This window comes from Anomaloglossus baeobatrachus, chromosome 1 (genome assembly GCF_048569485.1).
Source record: "Anomaloglossus baeobatrachus isolate aAnoBae1 chromosome 1, aAnoBae1.hap1, whole genome shotgun sequence".
NCBI lineage: Eukaryota > Metazoa > Chordata > Amphibia > Anura > Aromobatidae > Anomaloglossus > Anomaloglossus baeobatrachus.
This window is the reverse complement of record NC_134353.1, coordinates 508,208,745-508,233,482: the sequence shown is the minus strand read 5'-3', so window position 1 is coordinate 508,233,482 and position 24,738 is coordinate 508,208,745. Positions and strand designations below refer to the sequence as shown.

The 24,738-nt window shown below is 46.3% G+C and overlaps 1 protein-coding gene across 2 annotated transcripts in view; it reads right to left on the bottom strand.

Annotated features, from left to right (window-relative positions):
* Positions 1-24,738, bottom strand: part of ECPAS (Ecm29 proteasome adaptor and scaffold) — a 286,613-nt gene that overhangs the window by 238,556 nt on the left and 23,319 nt on the right. For both annotated transcript variants that reach the window (XM_075316050.1, XM_075316054.1), the window contains exons 4-7: positions 12,957-13,075; positions 1,779-1,928; positions 1,479-1,647; positions 408-547 (exon numbers count right to left, since the gene is read on the bottom strand). In XM_075316050.1, coding sequence (XP_075172165.1) covers positions 408-547; positions 1,479-1,647; positions 1,779-1,928; positions 12,957-13,075 — 578 coding nt within the window. The remainder of the gene's footprint in view (positions 1-407; positions 548-1,478; positions 1,648-1,778; positions 1,929-12,956; positions 13,076-24,738) is intronic.

The following is a 24,738-nucleotide window of genomic DNA, read 5'->3' as shown; positions in this document are numbered from 1 at the left end:
TTTTTCACCCCTTTTTTTTTTTTTTATCGGACCAACCCCCAGGGTCACGGAACCGGGCCTCGGCCGCGAACCACGACTGTTTTCCCCTGCGCACCGCACGCCGGGGACTGATTTCCCCACAGCCCTTGGGCGTCACAGCACCAGCAAGTCACAAATTGCCAGAGATCGTCCAGAGCGCTGCCGGAAACAGATGAAGACGGTGTCAGGTGAGTATAAGATAGTAGCGGGGAACTTACATTTAACATGCCACTACAAAGCTGAAATAAAAAAAAACGCTGGAGAGGTACTTTACCAGTATTCAGAACATCAGGGAAGTACGTAACATACGTCCAAGTGTAATTTCATCAACAGAGACCTGTGATGGAGGAAGTTTCTAAAAGACAACAATTTGCTGTTTTGCTCCTCACCTCTGCTTACTCTTCAGTTCCAGATCTGCAGCAGTAGCCACACTATGCCTAGTGTCGCTAGACGCAATGACCAGATGGATAACAGCTTCCAGCTCCGGGACCTGTTCTGCCTCTACAAACTTCACTATGCCAAGCTTGCACTGCAGGAACAGAACAATAGCTTACATCACTATAAGGAGGATTAAAGCAAAGCGCATCACTTAGGTTTATTACAATATGCTTGGTTTACGTACGGAGTAAATTGGAACAAAGGGAAATACAGATGCACCTAACCTTATCTTGATAGCACTCCAAGTCATTATACCAATTCAATACAACCTTGTGTCATTTAGTAAAAAGTATACAAATCAAATCTCCTGCTTTGCACTGCGGAGGGGCAAATACCCTGAAAGATGAGTATGCAAATGGGGTTTCCTGGTTTGGCTTTTTATCCTACGTCATGTTGCAAGACTCATTATATGGTCAATATTGACTTTTAGGGCTACATCCAATAGGTGGCACTAGAGTTTAAGTCCTCTTCCTCTCTGAAGAGGCAATTTGCATATGAAACTCTGCCCACAGCTCAGTCACTCACAGAGATTGGGGCCCGGCTCAGTGATGTCGGGGTCAACTGGAAGTTGACTTGACATCACTTGATTTCCGGGGTCATGCAATGCGAATGAGAGGACCGCAATAGCGCTACTCAGAGGCACTATTGCCAACATAAGGTATTTGAGAAAAGCCTTGATCTGAACGATATCGATGTGGCTAGTAAAGCTAAGTAGTGACCACCCCTTTAACAAATCTGTCTCAAAGTTGTTGTCCACACTTATTCACACTTTACATTTTTGTGAAAACTGTTCCACATTGTGCAAAAATTTGCAAAAGGTAACTATTTGAGGTTCAGAATTGATGTACACTAATGAAACTATGCAGGCCAGAGTACAGAAAGTTAAGATCAAAGAGATGTATTTTTCCAAAATTGTGCTATATTAGCTCAACCTGTGGAAATGACTCATTCCTAAACAATATGTGTATAAGTTATTATTAATATTTATAGGTTATTTGATCTACTAAATGTTCTGCGGTTACCTGTTCTAGCTGCTCTGCTGTCCATGGATTGTCTCCCACAACTCGCTTTGCTGCATAAAAGCTTAAGCCAGGTGGAGGCTGAGGGATTCCCACTCCACCAGTTCCCCCTGATGAAGAGCCTTGACCAGATGGAGCACTCTGGCGATTCTGGGGTTCATTCAACACAAATCTAGGGGAGAAAAAAAATCAAGAATTTAGAGTAGCACTAGTTATATTTAGCATGAAAACAAGACTCAATAAGTCCAATCAGTATGAGATAATCTTTATATCCAAAACACAACAAATTTAGATATATTTTACCCGTAAGGCATCAGGAGAACATCCAACATAAAGTCCAAAAGCAGCTGAACAGTCTTTGGTTTTTCTGCAAGGTTAAATATTGTTGTGGCCTTGGAGGATTCACTTGAATACTTCATATGATAAAGAGCTGGAATCAGGAGATGGATTAAACTGTACAGAATTTCAAAGAAATAAAAAAGTCAAAAAATTATTCTGTAACATTATCAACAAGATCTTAACCTAAACTTTATGTAAAAATGTACACAGTATGCCAGTTAAAATGGGTTGCCCACTACCGGTCAACTTCTGCTTAAATGCTAATGTACCACAGATCAAATAAAAAACAAAAAAAACACATTTCCTAAACTGATCACGTTCAGGATGTCAGCTCCATGTCTCCTACCGATCATGCGACACTTACGTCACCCAGGCGCTGCAGTGTATCAGCTGCCACTGATGGGCTGCAGCCTTCACAGTTTCATTAGTATCTTTGAATTTTGTACTTTCCCAATGTAACTGGATAGTCCAAGGGCAATATGCCCCCTATCTACAAGCAGAAAGCAGAACTGCCACGCCAGACAGTATGAATGCCGCTTCTTCTATTCAATACATAGCCCTAAATCAGTGAAAATATAGGCTTTACAATGGCAAAAGAAAAATAAACCCTGCACTCTTTGAGGGCACCAGACAAGGAGCTTTAATGCCGCAATGTCAAAAGATGTTGCTGTAGTTTCTGGACATAAAGGTGCGATCATGAAGAATCCAATTGTAGGACTGTAAAAGGAGTTGTCCTGTATTTTATATTGATTGATGACTTAGTCTAAGGATAGGCAATGTCAAATCGGTGGGGGTGCAACACCTGGCAGCATATTGATCAGCTGACTGGCAGCTGGATGTCCTCAGTTGTGGTGCAGGACTACATGACCCCATCAAATGTGTAATGGCCATAGCAGGGTTCAGCAAATCCATACCTATTTAAATGAATAGGAGCTTTAGACCCGGCTGTTGGCACTGACCAGTTGAAAGAGCCATGTAGTTCCGCTCCACAGCTCAGCACATCTGGCAGGCGATTAGCTGATCAACAGGGTGCCAGGCAGGGGCGTAACAACCACGGTCGCAGTGGTTGTGACTGCGACCGGGCCCAAAGTGCTGGGGGGCCTGCTGGCCCCAGCACCTGTTTCAGCTGGATGTGTGTGTCGGGTCCCTGCACTGTGATGTGCCGGCCGACGATTAAGTCTGTTAATATTCACTGCTCCACACTACCATAATCCTGGGCATGGGGAGCAAAGAATATACCGACACAGCTGACAGCACTGTAAGTGGGCACGCATAATATTGACGTCATGCGCTGCACCGCTTATAATGCTGGTCAGTTGCCAGCAGCGGAGGGGGAGGTCGGGAGAGCGTCGGAAAGGCGAGTGTAATAGTTAAGTTGTTTTGGGTTTTTTTGTTTTTTTTTTTTTAAATGTGTGGCATGCTGGGGGTTCATAGTTGCCAGGATGGGGCCCTATATACCAGGATGGGGACATGATGTGGCCCTATATACCAGGATGGGCACATGAAGAAGCTATATACCAGGTTGGGGACATATATCAGGATGGGGCTATATACCAGGATGTGGCCAGGATGGGGACATATGCTAGGATGGGGACATATACCAGATTGGGACATGATGAGGCCATATAAAAAAGGATGGGGACATGACGAGGCCATATAAACCAGAATGGGGACATGATGAAGCTACGTATACCAGGATGGGGATATGATGGAGCCATATATACCATGATGGGGCCATATACAGTTAGGTCCAGAAATATTTGGACAGTGACACAATTTTCGCGAGTTGGGCTCTGCATGCCACCACATTGGATTTGAAATGAAACCTCTACAAGAGAATTCAAGTGCAGATTGGAACGTTTAATTTGAAGGTTTGAACAAAAATATCTGATAGAAATTGTAGGAATTGTACACATTTCTTTACAAACACTCCACATTTTAGGAGGTCAAAAGTAATTGGACAAATAAACCAAACCCAAACAAAATATTTTTATTTTCAATATTTTGTTGCGAATCCTTTGGAGGCAATCACTGCCTTAAGTCTGGAACCCATGGACATCACCAAACGCTGGGTTTCCTCCTTCTTAATGCTTTGCCAGGCCTTTACAGCCGCAGCCTTCAGGTCTTGCTTGTTTGTGGGTCTTTCCGTCTTAAGTCTGGATTTGAGCAAGTGAAATGCATGCTCAATTGGGTTAAGATCTGGTGATTGACTTGGCCATTGCAGAATGTTCCACTTTTTAGCACTCATGAACTCCTGGGTAGCTTTGGCTGTATGCTTGGGGTCATATCTGTACTATGAAGCGCCGTCCGATCAACTTTGTGGCATTTGGCTGAATCTGGGCTGAAAGTATATCCCGGTACACTTCAGAATTCATCCGGCTACTCTTGTCTGCTGTTATGTCATCAATAAACACAAGTGACCCAGTGCCATTGAAAGCCATGCATGCCCATGCCATCACGTTGCCTCCGCCATGTTTTACAGAGGATGTGGTGTGCCTTGGATCATGTGCCGTTCCCTTTCTTCTCCAAACTTTTTTCTTCCCATCATTCTGGTACAGGTTCATCTTTGTCTCATCTGTCCATAGAATACTTTTCCAGAACTGAGCTGGCTTCATGAGGTGTTTTTCAGCAAATTTAACTCTGGCCTGTCTATTTTTGGAATTGATGAATGGTTTGCATCTAGCTGTGAACCCTTTGTATTTACTTTCATGGAGTCTTCTCTTTACTGTTGACTTAGAGACAGATACACCTACTTCACTGAAAGTGTTCTGGACTTCAGTTGATGTTGTGAACGGGTTCTTCTTCACCAAAGAAAGTATGCGGCGATTATCCACCACTGTTGTCATCCGTGGACGCCCAGGCCTTTTTGAGTTCCCAAGCTCACCAGTCAATTCCTTTTTTCTCAGAATGTACCCGACTGTTGATTTTGCTACTCCAAGCATGTCTGCTATCTCTCTGATGGATTTTTTCTTTTTTTTCAGCCTCAGGATGTTCTGCTTCACCTCAATTGAGAGTTCCTTAGACCGCATGTTGTCTGGTCACAGCAACAGCTTCCAAATGCAAAACCACACACCTGTAATCAACCCCAGACCTTTTAACTACTACATTGATTACAGGTTAACGAGGGAGACGCCTTCAGAGTTAATTGCAGCCCTTAGAGTCCCTTGTCCAATTACTTTTGGTCCCTTGAAAAAGAGGAGGCTATGCATTACAGAGCTATGATTCCTAAACCCTTTCTCCGATTTGGATGTGAAAACTCTCATATTGCAGCTGGGAGTGTGCACTTTCAGCCCATATTATATATATATATATATTTCTGAACATGTTTTTGTAAACAGCTAAAAAAGAGAATTTTGTTACTTACCGTAAATTCTTTTTCTTATAGTTCCGACATGGGAGACCCAGACCATGGGTGTATAGCTTCTGCCTCCGGAGGACACACAAAGTACTACACTCAAACGTGTAGCTCCTCCCTCCTAGCATATACACCCCCTGGTAGCCAGTCCTAGCCAGTTTAGTGCAAAAGCTGAAGGAGGACATCCACCCACAAGTAGAGACAGAGCAAAACCCGGAACAACCGGAACCTCTGTCTACAACAACAACAGCCGGTGAAAACACACGGAACAAGAAACCTGCCAACAGGCAACAGGGAGGGTACTGGGTCTCCCATGTCGGAACTATAAGAAAAAGAATTTACGGTAAGTAACAAAATTCTCTTTTTCTTCATCATTCCTTATGGGAGACCCAGACCATGGGACGTTCCAAAGCAGTCCATGGGTGGGAATAAACAGAAAAACTGAGAAGTAGGCGAAACCTAACTTCACAAATGGGCGATAGCCGCCTGAAGGATGCGTCTGCCCAAGCTCGCATCTGCCGAAGCATGAGCATGCACTTGGTAGTGCTTCGAAAAGGTATGCAGACTAATCCAAGTGGCAGTCTGACAGACCTGCTGAGCCGTAGCCTGGGCCTGAAAGCCTAAGAGGCACCGACAGCTCTGGTCAAGTGTGCCTTGATCCCCGGCGGGAGAGGCACTTGAGTACACTGGTAGGTATCTGAAATGGCCGACCTAATCCAACGAGCCCGGGTCGGCTTAGATGCCGAGAGGCCCTTACGCTGACCAGTGGTCAGCACAAAAGAGAGGTGCACCGCCTAAGAACAGCGGTGCGAGACACATAGATCCGGAGCGCCCGCACCAGATCCAGAGTATGCAACGCCTTTTCAAAGCGATGAACAGGAGCCGGACAAAAGGAAGGCAAGGAAAAATGCCCCGGTTAAGGTGGAAGCAGCAACCACCTTAGGGAGAAAGTCCGGAGTCGGACGGAGAACCACCTTGTCTTGATGAAAAAACAAAAAAGGGGTGACTCCGAAGAGAGTGCAACCAAAACAGAGACTCTCTTGAGGGAAGTTATGGCCACTAGAAAGACCACTTTCTGTGAAAGACGAAACAAAGAAACCTCCCTAAGAGGCTCAAAGGGGGGTTTCCGGAAGCCGTGAGGACCGGATTAAGGTCCCAGGGCTCCAAAGGCCGCCGGTAAGGCGGAATGATGTGAGATGCGCCCTGCATGAAGGAGCGCACCTGAGCCAGCCGGGCGATACGCCGCTGGCACAACACTGACAGAGCCGAGACCTGTCCCTTAAGGGAATTGAGGGATAGTCCTAGCTGCAGACCGGACTGTAGAAGGGACAGGAGGGTCGGCAAGGCAAAAAGGCCAAAGGATACTTCCGAGCTCGAGTCATAGTGGAGATGACTTCAGGAGGGATACCAGAAGTGGTCAAGATCCAGGACTCAAAAGCCACGCCGTCAATCTGAGAGCCGCAGGATTCTGGCGGAAAGACGGACCTCGTGAGAGAAGGTCTGGACAGTCCGGGAGATGCCATGGCACCTCTACGGACAGATGGAGCAGGTCAGGGTACCAAGCTTGCCTGGGTCAGTCTGGAGTAATGAGAATGACCCGACGGCCCTCCATTCTGATCTTGCGCCGGACTCTGGGCAAGAGCTAGAGGGTGAAACACGTAAGACAGACGAAGCTGGGACCAAACTTGAACCAGTGCGTCTGCCGCAAAAGCCACGGTTTGACGGCTGAGATAATCTGCCTCCCAGTTTTCCACGTCTGGGATGTGGGCTGCGGATATGGTGGACTAGGAGTCCTCCGTCCACTGAAGAATGCGTTGAACCTCCAACATTGCCAGGCGGCTGAAGTGTCCCGCCCTGGAGGTTGATGTAGGCAAACGCTGTCGCGTTGTCTGACTGGACTCGAATGTGCCTGGCCGCCCACAGATGGTGAAAGGCTTAGAGAGCTAGAAACGCAGCTCTGATTTCCAGAACATTGATCCAGAGGGCTGATTCGGACAGAGTCCAAGTGCCCTGCGCTCCATGGTGGAGATATACTGCTCCCCAGCCGGATAGACTAGCATCCTGGTGAGGATCACCCGGGACGGGGCCAGGAAGGAGCGTCCCTGAGACAGAGGGGCCGAAGCCCACTGAAACGAGCCCCTGGTCTGTGGCGAAACCACCACCCCGTGGAAGGAGGAAGTCTGCTTGTTCCAACAGCGGAAAATATCCAGCCGCAGAGGACGCAGATGGAACTGGGCAAGGGAATCGCTTCCATTGACGCCCCCATCTGATCCAGCACCTGTATTAGGTGCCTGATGGAACGACGTCGACCGCCAGCGGAGGGACTGCTGTTTGACTAAGGGCAGCTTCACAAGTGCCGACAGAGTCTCGAATTGCGTCCCTGGGTACGTGAACTTCTGGGTCGAAGTCAGAGTGGACTTGAGAATGACAAGCCACCCGAATTGGTTAGAGTGGCGAGAGTGAGCGAGGCAATCCGCTAACAGTCTGCACTGGATGAAGCCCAGACTAGAAGGCCGTCCAGGACAAAAGGATCACTTCCAACCCCTAGAGGTGCAGGACCGCAATCACAGCTGCCCCGACCTTGAGAATACTCGAGGGGCCGTGGCTAACCCCAAGGGAAGAGCCACGAATTGGACCACTCCGATTGCAAAACGTAACCAACGCTGGTGGGAAACTGCGATTGGCACATGCAGATAGGCATCTCTGATGTCGATGGATGCTAGGGAATCTCCTTGGGTCATTGATTGATCGCAGAGACTCCATGTGAAAATGCCGCACCTGAACATGCTTGAGAAGCTTGAGATCCAGGTCGGAAGGCACCGCCCTCTTCGGGGACTAGGAATAGATTTAAGCAGAAATCTCAGAACCGTTCCCAGTCGGGAACCGGTACAATTACTCCATTGGCCTGCAAGAATGCCACGGCCTGTGAGAAGGCGGCGGCCTTGGAGCAGGGGGGAGTTGACAGGAAAAAAAATCTCTTTGGCGGGCTGGATAGAATTCTATCCTGTAGCCGTGGGAGATGGTATCCCGCACCCACTGATCGGAGACGTGTTAAAACCATACGTCGCCAAAGTGGGAGAGCCTGCCACCGACCAAGGACGTTGCTGGCGTGGCCAGATAGCCAGGAGGAGGCTGACTTAGTGGCAGCATCTCCTGCGGTCTTCTGAGGACGCGGCTTCGTGCGCCATTTGGGTTTACGATCCTTGACTGAGCTAGTGGACGAGGCCGAGGGCTTAGAGAACGATCAGATGGAGGAACGAAAAGAACGAAACCTCGACTGATTCCTGCCCTGGACAGGTTTCCTGGTTTAGGTTTGTGGCATGGAAGAACTCTTCCCGCCAAGAGCTTCCTTAATAATTTCATCCAGTTGTTCCCGAATAGTCTGGTCCCAGCAAAAGGGAGCCCAGCAAGGAACTTCTTTAGAAGCATCTGCCTTCCACTTCCGAAGCCACAGGAGCCTGCGGATAGCGAGGAAATTAGCCGAGGCCACCGCAGTGCGGTGAGAGTCTCCAGCATGGCAGACATGGCATAGGATGAAAAGACTGAAGTCTGGAAGTTAAGGCAACCATTTCGGGCATAGAGTCCCTGTGAGGGAATGCATCTCCTCTAGAGAAGCAGAGATGGCTTTGAAAGCCCGCACCGCTGCAAAAGCTAGGGAGAACGTGGCCCCTGCCGCCTCCATACAGATTTGGCCAGAAGGACAACCTGGCGGACAGCAAAACCTTAAGTGAGGTGCCATCAGCCACTGATACAATGAATGAGCCCACTCCTTGACCACCTCTGGTGGAAAGGGAAAACTGTCATCAGAACCACGCTTTGGGAAGCGTTTGTCAGAGCAGACCCTGGCCTTGGTCACAGTGGCCTGAAAACTGGAGTGGTTAAGGAACACACTCCTTGTTCTCTTAGGCAAGGTAAACTGGTGCCTTTTTGCCAGAGAGGGTTGCTCCTCTGATACTGGCGGATTGAGGTCCAGTACAGAATTAATGTACAGTGGGATCCTTAGAGAGGTGCCGTCAGCCACTGATACAACTATCCGGGCTGAAAGTCTAGACACCGGAGGGACCACCCTTGGTGAATGAGCCCACTCCTTGACAACCTCTGGTGGAAGGGGGAAACAGTCATCAGAACCACGCTTTGGGAGCGTCTGTCAGGACAGGCTCTGGGCTTGGTCACAGTGGGCTGAAAACTGGAGTGGTTAAGGAACACACTCCTTGTTCTCTTTAAGGTATACTGATGCCTTTCTGCCAGAGGGGGATGCTCCCCTGATACAGGCGGATTGAGGTCCAGTACAAATATAATGGACGCAATCAAATCATTAGCATCTGCATCACCTTCGGACAGATCAATGGTACATGAAGTAGCGTCCGAGCCCCTAGTAAAGACATCCTCCTCGTCCTGTGAGTCAGCTCGTGAATCAGAGCTGCGGGACGGGGAAGGACAGGGGACCCTGCGTCTCCATTTTAGGAGGACGGGGTCTGAGACCAGATGAAGAGTCCTCTGTGAGCTTTGCTGAGCGAGCCGTAGCAGCAGAAGCGCCCTGAGAAGGGGGCTAATGCATGCTCAGCAGAGTCCGGGGCAGCTGTCCCCTGGAAAGAGCGGATTCTACCCAAACCGGGGGTTCAGCCACCGGAGCCGGAGCAGCTGGAGGGACCACTGATGAGCCTCCAGGCTGAGGGACCACTGTGTTTATGTGCTCGGTACAGGCAGTACGAGTCTACATGCAGTGCATATTAAGAACAGCCTTGCAGCCTTGCTCTGATGTGAGACATGCTGCAGAAGTGGGGGCTCTGTCCAGAATGACCCCCAGCAGAGTATATAAACAGAGAATATAAGCAGCTGCACAACCGGAGGTTGTGGCTTGCCAGACCGTTTAACATACATCTCTGTGCCCTCCAGTCCCCCAGCCCAGGCCCCCATTTGTCACAATGTGGTATCTCTGTGCCTATGCAGACATTGAGAACGCTGATAAAATGGCGACCGGAGCGAGGAGAGGGGGCGGGGCCTACTCTGAGAGCGGGCAAATGAGGTATACAGGGGAGGGAATCTTTCCTCAGTGAGGAGTGTCCGTTCCCTGTGCTGAACAGCCGCTGGGCGGAGCCGCACTGTCCCTCTGCATGACTGACATGCAGGGGCAGTGAAACCGAAACTAGGCCTCAGGCGAAGCCGGGGCCTAGATTTAAACATGCGGCCAGCGTGCAGGGACCATCGGCGCGGTTCTCCAGTGAAAACTGGAGAACCGGCCGGAAATGTTAACACAGTCATATAACACACTCTCCCCAATATATAAAGTACAAGGGACCCCTGGAAAGACCACATTCTGTGGTAAAAACGTCTCAGTACTTAGCTTGTGAGACGCAGGTGCCAGGTCCCTGGGAGGTGAGCGCTCCGTCCGGCAGGATCCTGAAAGGGCTGCGGATGGAGACCGGTCTCCTGCAAAGCAGTGAGAACCGTGATGGCTCCCACTTCAAGCCAGAGCCCCAGGGGATGGTGAAGGAGCGCGGCATGTGAAGGCTCCAGCCTTGTAAAATCAACCTTAACAGCACCGCCGACACAGTGGGGTGAGAAGGGACATGCCGGGAGTCCAGACTGGACCCGCTTTTCTTCCAAATCTTTGAAATCAAAAAAAATCAAAAATCAAAAATCAGAGAATGCATGTGTGTGTGTGACCTCCTGAACACAAAGCATTGAAACTGGCTAGGACTGGCTACCAGGGGGTGTATATGCTAGGAGGGAGGAGCTACACGTTTGAGTGTAGTACTTTGTGTGTCCTCCGGAGGCAGAAGCTATACACCCATGGTCTGGGTCTCCCATAAGGAACGATGAAGAAATAACAAAACTTGTGTCACTGTCCAAATATTTCTGGCCCTGACTGTATCAGGATTGGGACATATACCAGGATGGGGCAATATATACCAAGATGGGGCCATGATGGGGACATACACCAGAATGGGGCCATGATGGGGGCATATACACAAGGATGGGCCATGATGGGGACCTACTGTATACAAGCACATAGTCATGATGAGGTCATACACCAGGATGGGGGGCATATTTACCAGGAAGTGGCCCAGTGGTGGGAGATTAGTACAGGACGGGGGGGGGGGGGGGGTCATTACTCCACAATTAAGGGATTTGGGGGGCAACTTGTATGTCTTTACAGGATTCAAATGCTACAATGGCCGAAATGGGAAGGGGGGGGGGGGGTCCCGGAAGCAACTTTGCACCTGGGCCCATCGGCCTTTAGTTACGCCACTAGTGCCAGTTGTTGCACCCCCACCTATTTAATATTTATAACCTCTCCTAAAGAGAGGCCATTAATAATAGCGGCTGACCCTTGTAAGATATCTTGAAATCTGTTGTGACAAATATCTAACTTCTCATTATATAAAAAGAAGATTCATTTGCTAAAACAATATTAATATATAGCCATCAACATACTATTTAAAGGGAACCTGTCAGGTGCTATATGCACCCAGAACCATGAGCAGTTCTGGGTGGATATTGCTAATCCCTGCCTAACTGTCCCTGTATCTAGTAGCATAGATAAAGAGATATTTAGGAAAAGTATTTCTAAAGATCTTTTATCTTATGCTAATGAGTGCAGGGACTAGTCTCAAGGGCGTTATATCTGCTGACTAGTCCGCCCTCTTAGCATGGTAGTACACCCACACGGGTGTACTAACATGCTATTCAATGCAGCGTCACCAGCGGTGACGCACATAACTGTGTTTGCTTTGACTGCGCTTCTGAATCAGTCATGTGCAGTAGACCTCTCTGAAGCCAGGATGTGTATAACAGGCTTCATACTGCGCATGACTGGAAGTGCCCGGCATTCAGAAGAGCGGTCACAGCAAACACAGGTACAAGCGGAACCGCTGGTGATGCTGAATTGAATAGCATGTTAGTACACCCCTGTGGGCGTACTAACATGCTAAGAGGACGGACTAGTAGGGGAATATTGTTCTTGAGACTAGTCCCCGCGCTCATTAGCATAAGATAAAAGAAGTTTAGAAATAATTTTTCTAAAGATCTCTTTATCTATGCTAGTGTATACAGGGACAGTTAGGCAGGGATTAGTAATATGAACCTGCTCGTGGTCCTGGGTGCATATTGCACCTGACAGGTTCACTTTAATAGTGTCAATTCACCTTTGAGAATCCTCTAGTATTCTACTGAGGACACAGATAAATGTTCCTATTGCAGCCCCCTGAAGAGTGGAGACTACATAAAATCTTGTAGCTTGCTACTGACCGAATAGAAAAGTTCTCCATCATTCTGATACTGAGAATTTATTATTGAACTTCTAATCCTGTAACATGTTAAGCTGGTGTCACACATAACGACGACGACAACGACGTCGCTGCAACGTCACCATATTCTGTGACGTTGCAGCGACCTCAACAGCGATGTCGCTGTGTGTGACACATAACAACGATCAGACCCCTGCTGTGAAATCGTTGCTCGCTCCTGAATGCTCGAAGTCATTTTTTGATCGCTGCTATCCCGCTGCGCCATGCTGATAAGCTGATAATCCTTGTGTTCGACACCGCAGCAGCGACGCTACGCTACGTCTGAAACCACACAACGACCGTCAACGTCGCTATGATCGCTGCTCCGTCGCTGCTTTTTCTAACATGTTTGACAGCTTACTAACGATCATCTATAGTCACTGCTACGTCACAGAATATGGTGACGTTGCAGCGACGTCGTTGTCGTCGTCATTATGTGTGACCCCAGCTTTACACAAGATCACTGAAGTAGATAAGTGGGGCCGAGACCTAGCTTACCTGTCTTGCTGAGGTTGAGGTTTGCCCTCCATAGCAGTTAGGAGACTAGGCGCTAGTTCACACTGCTTCTCCAGCGGCAGGCGGGGGTATCCCATTTTTATATAGATTATTGTAAAGTTCTAAAGGCAAATATATGTAAAGAAATCTTTTGTTAGCCTGTAAATCTACAAATATAATATACCTTTCATGAGACACAAGGCATCGTTTGTACAGTTCATTTCTGGTAACCTACTACATTTTTATTTAAAAAAAAAAAGTTGTCACGGCCCATTCCTGTATTAAAGAGAATCTATGGGTAGGATCAACCCTCCTAAGCCATCTATTATTACACAGGTCGTGGAAAGTGGAATAAAATTATACTTTGAGATCTATGATTCGATGTCTTATTCTAGAGAAACCTGTTATTCTTGTACATTATGTAAATTAAAGGGGTTATCCGGCTTATTTTGCTTTTTTTTATTATTTACACTATTGGGCTACATTGGGGCAGGTAAGTAGATAGACACCACTTACCTGCCCTGCTGTCAGCCCCTCTCCCCCGGCTCAGAGGGGTCATGTGACTGCTCCTGCTGTGATTTTGCTACTTCCGGTCATTTCATGTCAACATGGGCAGGACCATGTTGACATGCAAATCTGCCACTGCATGTTGCCGCCCTGCTTGGCGGGTACAGTGCGATGAGCCCCGCCCCACTCCCTGTGCGCTGCTATCTGTGCCCTGTATGTGCTGGACAAACACAGGGTTGCCCTCTCTGTCTAGGACACCGTGAGCGTTGTTTGCCCAACAGTGTCCTCAGCTCATTATGTTGTATGGTGCCCGGGCAACTGTGACCCCCCTCCCCCGTGCGCTGTCTCTGTGATGAATGCAGCCTCCCGTGCGCCTCGCTTCTGAATACAGTCAGAAGCAGGGATGTCACCTGACACCAGCGAACAACAGCACTGAGCTCTGTATAAGACACTGCAATCATCACAGCACGGAGAAGAGACAGCATGCTGCATGGGTGAGAAGGGAGAGCGAGTAGGGGGGGAGGGGGCAGAGAAGAGCGTGCACGGCTGACAGAGTGGGGGGGCAGAGAAGAGAGTTCATTGGTGACACAGCAGGGGGACAGAGACGAGAGTTCAAGGGGGTGAGAGACAGGGGAGTGCTGAGGGGCAGAGGAGAGAAGAGAGTGCATGAGGGGGATTATGTATAATATATAACTCTAGGTGTGTGGGTGTGTGTGTGTGTGTGTGTGTGTGTGTGTGTATCCTATAGACTCACATTAGGGGCTATATATAATTTTCATTACATAGTATTCATTTATCTGTCAGGTGCTGGGGCAGAGAATACTAACAGGGAATGTGTGTGCAGAGGGCGGGCAGAGGGTTTGGCCGGACACTGAGGCCGGCGGCGGTGCCATCTGTGACTGTGGGTTTGGCAGTCAAACATGTCATGTTGGGTTGTGCTGAATGTAAACAAAGAGCTGCAGAGAATAAAGTGAAAAATCAAGAGAAACAAAAGCTAGAAAACAAAAAAATAATGTAGGGGGTGTTTTATATGACAATACAGCACAGATTAACTTAATTTTTTTTTGGAGTTTATGTCGGACAACTCCTTTAACCCTTTAGTGACGGAGCTAATTTTCACCTTAATGACCAGACCAAATTTTGCAATTCTGACCAGTGTCACTTCATGAGGTTATAACTCTGGAACGCTTCAACGGATCCCGGTGATTCTGAGATTGTTTTTTCGTCACATATTGGACTTCATGTTAGTACCAAATTTAGGACAATATTTTTTGTGTTTATTTATGAAAAAAATTGAATATTGGCAAAAATTTTGAAAATTTAGCAATTTTCAACTTTTGAATTTTTATACCGTTAAACCAGAGATTTCTGTGACACAAAATAGTTAATAAATAACATTTCCCACATGTCTACTTTACATCAGCACAATTTTGGAAACAAAATTTTTTTTTGTTAGGAAGTTAGAGGGGTTCAAAGTTTATCAGCAATTTCTCATTTTTACATCAAAATTTACAAAACCAGTTTTTTAGGGACCACATCACATTTGAAGTGACTTCAATAGGCCTAGATGACAGAAAATACCCAAAAGTGACACCATTCTAAAAACTGCACCCCCCAAAGTACTCAAAACCACATTCAAGAAGTTTATTAACCCTTCAGGTGCTTCACATGAACAAAAGCAATGTGGAATGAAAAAAAGCAAAAATTAAATTTTACCTAAAAATGTTGCTCTAACCCAAATTTATTCACTTTTAGAAAAAATAACACAACAAAATGGACCTCAAAACTTGTTCCCCACTTTCTTATGAGCGCGCCGATACCCCATATGTGGTCAGAAACCTCTGTTTGGACAAATGGGAGGGCTCGGAACAGAAGGAGCAATATTTGAATTTTGGAAAGCAAATTTGGCTGAAATAGATTGCGGGCACCATGTTGCATTTACAGGTCCGCTAAGGTACCTAAACAGAAGAAACCCCTCACAAGTGACGCCATTTTGGAAACTAGACCCCTCAAGGCTTCTATCTAGGGGTATAGTGAGCATTTTAGATCCACAGGTACTTCACAGATTTTGTTAACGTTACGTTGTCATATTGAAAATTTTAATAATTTTCTCAAAAATGTTGCTTTAGCATCAATTTTCTCACTTTTTCAAGAGGTAATTCCAAAAATTTGACCTCAAGGTTTGTTAACCACTTTTTTATGAGCGCGGTGATACCTCACATGTGGTCTGAAACCTTTGTTTGGACAAATGGGAGGGCTTGGAACGAAAGGAGCAATATTTGAATTTTAGAAAGGAAATTTGGCTGAAAAAGATTGCGGGCACCATGTCGCATTTGGAGGTCCCCTAAGGTACCTAAACAGCAGAAACCCCGCACAAGTGGCCCCATTTTGGAAACTAGGCCCCTCAAGGAATTTATCTAGATGTTTGGTGAGTACCCTGAACCCCCAGGTGCGTCACAGAATTTTATAACGTTGAGCCATGAAAAAAAAAAAATAAAATTTTACCACAAAATTGTTATTTCAACCAGGTAGCTTTTTTTTTTACAAGAGTAAAAGGAAAAAATTCAGCATAACATTTATTGTGCAATTTCTCCTGAGTTTGGCGATACCTTATATGTGGTGGAAATCAACTGTTTGGGCGCATGGCAGGGCTCGGAAGGGAAGGAGTGCCATTTGACTGCAAAATTGGCTGGAATCAATAGCGGACACCAGGTTGCATTTGGAGAGCCCCTGAGGTGCCTAAACAGTGGCGGTCCCCCACAAGTGACTTCATTCTGGAAACAAGACACCTCAAGGCTTTTATCAAGGTGTATAGTGAGCAGTTTGAATCCACGAGTACTTCACAGAATTTGATAAGCTTAGGTTGCCATATTGAAAATTTTCATTTTTTTCACAAAACTGTTGCTTTAGCATCAAATTTCTCACTTTTTCAAGAGACAACAACAAACCGTGGACCCCAGAGGTTGTTATCCAATGTCTTATGAGCACAGGGATACCCCACATGTGGCCAAAAACCTCTGTTTGGATAAATGGGAGGGCTTGGAATGGAAGGAGCACCATTTGAATTCTGGAAAAGTTGAAATAAATTGCGCGCACCATGTCACATTAGCAGGGCCCCTTGGGTACCTATACAACAGAAAACCCCCACAAGTGACCCCATTTTGGAAACTGGATTTTATTCAGGAGTATAGTAAGCATTTTGAATCCACAGGTACTTCACAAAAATGTTGCTGTAGCAACAAATGTCTCACTGTTAGGCTCTGTGGCCATGATCCAGCGACACGGCATCTAGTACACAGTGTCAGCCTCCTGCAGAGATGTGAGTGTTGTCCACGGGAGAACGCAGCTGCCCATGCCCACGATTTGGGTTCAGGCCGCTGTGGAGCTCTATGCTACCTGCAGAGAACACTCATCTCCGCAGCATAAATTGACATGCTGAGGCTCGGGAAGCTGCGCCACAGGTCGGTTTATGCTGCGGAGAAAAGAAGCACATTGGGCATGGGATTTCTAAAAATCCTTCCACTGTGCTTCTACTGCACAACGCAGCATTATGGACACAGGGAAAACACTCTGCGCCCAAAACGCTGCAAACCCTGATTGTGGGCACACAGCGTAAAATGCTACAATGGATGAATGGATAGATGTCAAACAAATATAACGTCCCATTCCCCTGCATATTCTAAGCTGGCGCCCTTTAGTGCCTTTCATGTGGCACTAAAGGGTGCCTAGCCTTGTATTTAGCCCCCCAAAAAATTAATAATTAAAATAAACGACGTGGGGTCCCCCCTATTTTTGATAGCCAGCTAGGGTAAAGCAGACAGCTGTAGCCTGCAAACCACAGCTGACAGCTTCACCTTGGCTGGTGATCAATTTGGAGGGCTCCCCAGGCGTTTTTTAAAAAAAAAAAAAAAAAAAAAACGTGGGGTCCCCCCCAAATTAGATCACCAGCCAAGGTGAAGCGGACAGCTGGGGTCTGGTATTCTCAGGGTGGGAAGAGCCATGGTTATTGGACTCTTCCCAGCCTAAAAATAGCAGGCCGCAGCCGCCCCAGAAGTGGCGCATCCATTAGATGCGCCAATCCTGGCGCTTCGCCCCAGCTCATCCCGCGCCCTGGTGCGGTGGCAGACGGGGTAATATATGGGGTTGATACCAGCTGTAATGTCACCTGGCATCAAGCCCTGGGGTTAGTGATGTCACGGCATCTGAACAGATACCCGACATCACTAACCCAGTCAGTAATAGAAAAAAAAAAGACAAAAAAAAAATTTATTTGAAAAAACACTCCCCGAAACATTCCTCTTTTACCAATTTATTGAAAATAAAGAAATTCCGGTCGCTGTAATCCATTTTGGAGGTCCCGCGCCGACTCTGGATCGTCTAGAATATGGGGGGCACGTTCAGGGAACGTATCCCCCATTTTCTGGAAGAGCAAGCTCTCCATGAGCAGTGTGGGTGCAGTAATCTGAGAATACTGCACTCACACTGCCCCGGTCCAACCTAGGGCAGAGTGAGCTGCAGTAACCTCATTCCAGAATATGAGGGGCACGCTCACAGAACGTACCCCCCATTTTCTGGAACAGCAGCCTCTCCATGTGAGGAGTGTGGCTGCAGATCACTGCACTCACCCTCCCCCGGTCCACAGTGGAGCCTGTGCATCAGCGACGTCAGCAGGATCCCTGCTTGCAGGGATCCAGCTGACAGCCGCTGTCTGCGCATGCGCCGCCAGCATTGAAGAAGAAGGAGGCGGCGATCGTGGGCCCGGAGCGGCAGACAGGTAACGTATAACCGGGGGCTTGGGGGGGGGGGGTGACCTAGTGGGACCTGGGGACACCTTTCTGCCGCATGTGACGTGTCACATGCGGCAGAAAGAGCAGAATGAAGGCGGCCGCGCGCTGTGCGCCGCCATCTTCCACGCTCCGGAGGGGGGAGGGGGGTGGTGGCTCTGGAGAACCGGAGGGGGCTCCGGTGACCAGAGGGCTCCGGTGGACCGGAGGAGGGGTCAGGGGGAGGACATTTCCCTCCGATCTGAAATGTTTGATCATTTCAGATCGGAGGGAAATGACTGCAGAGCCGGCGCCGGCGGCAGTTTTCTGTGCGCTTCGGCGCCATTTTGGATGTCCGGTGGGGGTAGGGGTGGGGGTGGGGGGACTCTCCGGTACCGGGGGCTTTGGGGGCACTAGGGGGTTAGATTTCTTTCTCATCTGACATGTTTGATCATGTCAGATGAAAAAGAAATCAGTTTTACCGGCCATTTCTTTTTTTTTCATGTGTTCGTCGGTATACGGTGTATACCGCCGATCACATGATCGGGGTCCAAAAAAAAACACCCCGATTCATAATCTGGGGGGTCTCAGCTACCCCCGGTAGCTGAAACCCCCGAGATTTTCGGTCGCTGGGGGGCGCTACAGGGTTTTTTCGGGCCGCCGCTTTAAAGCGGCGGAACAGAATAAGTACCCTGTTTTGCCGCCGCTTTAAGTCGTACGGCTGTCGTTATGAGGTTAAGTGTTCAAGTGTTCCAAGGTAAGGGCAGAAATGCATTTTTAATACTTCAATTACCCCGTCCCCTGTTATTGTAAACCCCTTAAAGGGAACCTGTCAGCAGAAATTTTGCACTAAACCTAAAAGATTCCCCCTCTGCAGCTCCTGGGCTGCATTCTGGCAAGGTTCCTGTTGTTATTGTGCTCCCTTTTAGACCAAAATAAATACTTTATAAAGTGGTACCTTTTTGTATGCAAATCTTGTTAATGGTACACGGGGGCGGGCTGTCTGTTGTCCGTTATCCCGCTAGAGTGGCACGGCGCATGCGCGAGACCTCGGGCGCACTGGGCGGCGTCCTGAGGTATGAAATTGAGCGATGGGGGACGGCGTAAAGCAGCAGGAGGCAGAATAACGGACAGACAGCCTGCCCCAGTGTACGATTAACAAGATTTGCATACAAAAAGGTACCACTTTCTAAAGTATTTATTTTGGTCTCAAAGTGGGCACAATAACAACAGGAACCTTTGTAGAATGCAGCCCAGTAGCTGCAGAGGGGGAATCTTTTAGGTTTAGTGCAAAATTTCTGCTGACAGGTTCCCTTTAAAATTTAATAAAGTATACAAGCTAAGGGCAGAACACTGATCTATATGAGAATCTGCCTCTAGATATTAAATTAACACCTTAAAGACTGGGTGCTCTTTCTTTCTTGCGCTTTTGCGTCACCTAATTCCAAGCACCATAACTTTTTGATTTTTTTTGTCGCTCTAACCCTGTGAAGGCTTGTATTTTGTGGGATGAGTTGCACTGTAGTTATCATATGATGTCCTGGAAAGCGGGGAAAAATGCAAAGTATGGTGAAAGAGCAATTCTGTAGTTTTTTTTTTTTTATTATTTACAGCATTGACTTAGGCCTCTTTCACACATCAGTTTTTTGCCATCAGGCGCAATCCGGCAAATTGGGAATAAAATGGATCCAGCGCCTGATCCTCTTTTTTGTCATAGACTTGTATTAGCGCCGGATTGCGACACATGGGCTCACGTTTCATCCGTTGTACGACGAATCCGGCAAAAATTGCCTGTGCGGCCGTCTGAAACAACATCCAAAGGAACGTTTTTTGGGACTGGCAAAAAAAACAGAAGGCGCCATCCATCTTTTTTTACAATGGAAGGCTATGGGCGCCGGATCTGTCGTCATCCGTCAAATGACAGAATCACGCGACGGATACGTTTTTTGTTTCTGGCATGCCCAGACGTTGTGTAAATTCACAAAAAAAGTTCTTTCTCCTCCATAACAAATAACCTTTGGCCTGAAGGCAAAAAATGAGACGGATTTGTCGCATCAGTTTTGCAAGAATCTGCGACGGATCAGTCGCATCAGGCACAAACCGGATTGTGCCTGATGGCAAAAAAACTGATGTGTGAAAGAGGCCTGAATGCTGCTTTCACACATCCGTTTTTTGCTGAGCGGCACAATATGGCGGTTTGCAGAAAAAACGCAACCGTTTTTTTTTTTGCCTCAGGTTGCGTTTTTTCCACATAGACTTGCATTAGCGCCGTATTGTGCCGCATGGCCTTGCGTTGCATACGGTTTTTGCAGCATATTTAGCCCATGCGGCGGCTGGATGGAACGTTGCCTGGCACGTTTTTTTGTGCGGTCGATTTACAATGCAAGCCTATGTGGCGTCCTGCGGCAAAAACCGCATCAGATCGCCAGATGCGGTTTTTTGCACTGCGCATGCCCAGTATCAAGCCACATCTGTCAAGGAACGGACAGGACGCATGGAGAAACTTATGCAACGGATCCTTTTTTTTTTCGTCGCATCCGTTGCATAGATATTTGAGCCGGATTGAGCCGCACTGTAAACACCGGATGTGTGAAAGCAGCCGAAGGCCTCTTTCACACATCAGTTTTTTGCCATCAAGCGCAATCCGGCAAATTGGGAAAAAAAACGGAACTGGTGCCTTATCCTTTTTTTTACCATAGACTTGTATTAGCGCCAGATTGAGACACCAGGCCTCACGTTTCATCCATCGTACGACAGATTCGGCAAAAATTGTCTGTGCAGCCGCTGGAAGCAATGTCCAAAGAAACATTTTTTGCAAGCGGCGAAAAAATGGAAGGCAACGGATCCGGAGCCGTCCGTCTTTTTTTTTACAATGGAAGCCTATGGGCGAGGCATCCGTCATCATCCATCAAATGGCGGGATCAAGCAACTGATACTTTTTTTTTGCTTATGGGCATGCCCAGACGTTGTGTAAATTCACTTCTCGTCACAAAAAACACACTCTCTCTCAAATTGTCAGATGGATCCATTTTTTTACAGTATCCATCGCATCAGTTTTACCACAAAACAGATTGTGACTGATGCTAAAAAACGTATGTGTGAAAGAGGCCTAAGGTGACAATATGATTCTCCAGGTCAGTACGATTACGCAGATACCAAAAGATGCATGGTTTTTATATTATTTAAGTAATAAAAAACCTGAAATTTGTTGAAAGAAAAAGAAAACATTTTCGGGATATGGAGCTGTGTGACGGCTTCTTTCTTGCACTCCGAGCTGCAGTATTTATTATTTTGGATTATATACAATATTTTGATTGCCTGGTATTACATTTTTCTGTTGTTGCAGTGAACGAAAAACTGCAATTCTGGCATTTTTTTATTCTTCTCATTATGCGGTTTCCAGTTCGGATTAATTTATTTTACATTTTGATAGTTCGTACTTTTATGAAAATAGGGATACTAATATCTATTTTTTTCCACCATAATTTTTAATGTGATAAAGTGGGGGGGGGGGCGATTTGAACTTTTATACCTTTTTTAAAAAAATTCATAGTTCTTAAAACACTTCTTTTTACTGTATTTGTTAGTCCCCTTAGGGGACTTGAACCTTGATTAACACATAACATAAATTAATCTGAATTGTAAATCGGAATATGTTAGCGCTATATAAATAAAAATTATTATTATTATAAAATTATTATAAACAGAGTAACAAGAAAAAAAAATGTAAACGCCATAATTTCAGTTTTCCGGCCAATGCAACAAAAGAAAAAAATGTAATAACAGGCAATCAAAATATGCCAAAATAATAAATACAGCAGCTTGGACTGCAAGAAATAAGCCCTAACACAGCTCCATATCCTGAAAATGTAAAACATTATGGCTCTCAGAAAGTGGTGACACGAGCAAAAATGTATGGGTTTTTTATTACAAAAACATGCATGTTTGGTATCTGTGTAATCGTATTGACCTGGAGAATCATATTACCAAGTAATTTTTACCTTAAATCAAGGCTGTAAATAAAAGAAAAAAACAAAAAAACAATTACACAATTGCATTTTTTTTTTTGCTATTTCGCCATACTTTGCATTTTGTCCGGCTTTCCAGTGTATCATGTGATAAAATGGACAATGTCATACAAAAGACATCGGATTACAGCTAATAAGGTACCATTTTATTCAGCTTCCCATCTCCTGCGTGCCCATATAGACGGGTTAGGAGGGATAATCCTATTGACAGATTCCCTTTAAGTATTAAAAGCGATGCCCTATGAGGACTATTTAGTGTTCCAACCAAATATCCCAAATTAAGTGTTGATGAGCTAGTCAACTTAGGGAAAGTGCAAGGATTTGTGACATGTCAACTGTATTTTACGGGAAAGTATGTGAAGGACAATAATAAAATTGTGTAGTTTTTACTGAGGTCACACAGTGGGGGAAAAAAAAAAAGTATTTAGTCAGCCACCAATTGTGCAAGTTCTCCCACTTAAAAAGATGAGAGAGGCCTGTAATTTACATCATAGGTAGACCACAAAAGAGACACAATGAGAAAACAAATCCAGAAAATCACCTTGTCTGATCTGGCAAGATTGTTTTTGCAAATTATGGTGGAAAATAAGTATTTAGTTATCTAAAAACATACAAGATTTCTAGCTCTCACAGACCTGTAACTTCTTCTTTAAGAAGCTCCTCTGTCCTCCACTCATTACCTGTAGTAATGGCACCTGTCTGAACTTGTTATAAGTATAAAAGACACCTGTCCACATCCTCAAACAGTCACACTCCAAACTCCACTATGATGAACACCAAAAAGCTGTCGAAGGACACCAGAAACAAAACTGTAGCCCTGCACCAGGTTAGGAAGACTGAATCTGCAAGCAGCTTGGTGTGATGAAATCAACTGTGGGAGCAATAATAAGAAAATGGAAGACATACAAGACCACTGGTAATCTCCCTTGGTCTGGGGCTCCACGCAAGATCTCACACCGTGGGATCAAAATGATCACAAGAACGGTGAGCAAAAATCCCTTAACCACACAGGGGAACCTAGTAAATGACCTGCATAGAGCTGGGACCACTGTAACAAAAGCTACCATCAGTAACACACTACGCCGCCCAGCGACAGGTCCAAAACATCACTGCCCTAGAGGAAAGCTGCATTGAGGAATGGACCAACATAAAACCAACAGTGTGTGCCACCCTTATGAAGACTTACAGAAAACGTTTGACTTCTGTCATTGCCAACAAAGGATATATAAGAAAATATTGAGAGGAACTTTATTTATATTAATATTATTTTCCACAAAAATTTATCAGAGAAGGTGATTTTCTGGATCTGTTTTATCAGTTTGTCTCTCATAGTTGTGGTTTACCTATGATGTTACTTACATGCCTCTCTCATCTTTTTAAGTGGGAGAACTTGCACAATTGGTGGCTGACTAAATACTTTTTTTTCCCCACTGTATTATGAGTCATAACTTTTTCTGGTGACGGAGCTGTATGAAGGTTTGTTTTCAGAAGCGGAGCTGTCATTTTCATTGGTACTACTGTGGGATACAGATGATTTGCGGTTTTAAATTCCATTTTCTAAGTGAAAATAAGCAAATAGCAGAAATTCTTGCTTTTTTTTTTTACAATGTTTAAAGTACTGGATCAATAATGTGAGATCCTTATGTTAGTCATTGAACGTGTTACATTATGTGTGTGTTTTTTTCATCCTAAACAAATGGGTAAGTGGATGTATTATAATGGGTAAGTGGATGCATTATAAGGTAATATGCCTTTCACCATAATGCTTTCAGGCATTCTATCAGGAGAATTATGATTGAAGCAATGGGGACGAATGTAAAGCCCGCTTTACACGCTACAATGTATCTTACGATGTGTCAGGGGGGGTCACGTCGTAGGTGACGCACATCCGGCATCGTAAGGTATGTTGTAGCGTGTGACAGCAAAATGCAATTGCGATTGAACGAAAAAACGTTCATCGCATGCACGTCATTCATTCCTGACGAATTGAACGTCAGGTTGTTCATCGTACCCGGGGTAGCCCACATCGCAGTGTGTGACACCCCGGGAACGATGAACTGCAGCTTACCTGCGTCCAGTGGCTCCCGGCTGGCAATGCAGAAGGAAGGAGGTGGGCGGGATGTTTACGTCCCGCTTATCTCCGCCCCTCCGCTTCTATTGGCCAGCTGCCGTGTGACGTAGATGTGACGCCGAACGTCCCTCCCACTCCAGGAAGTGGACGTTCACCGCCCACATCGAGGTCGTATGGAAGGTAAGTACGTGTGACGGGGGTTAATCGTTTGTGCGGCACGTTCAACAACGCTGAACGTGCTGCAGCCACATACGATGGGGGCGTTGCAAATCGCAATCTCAGAGAGAGGCCCCCTTTAGTCAATCACTCAAATACTGCAGATAGGTTTACAAGTCGAGCACCAGATGCTAATTACACAAATATAGAGGCAGTACTTGCGCAATCCATATTGTGCCCTAATTATTCAGCAGTCACGG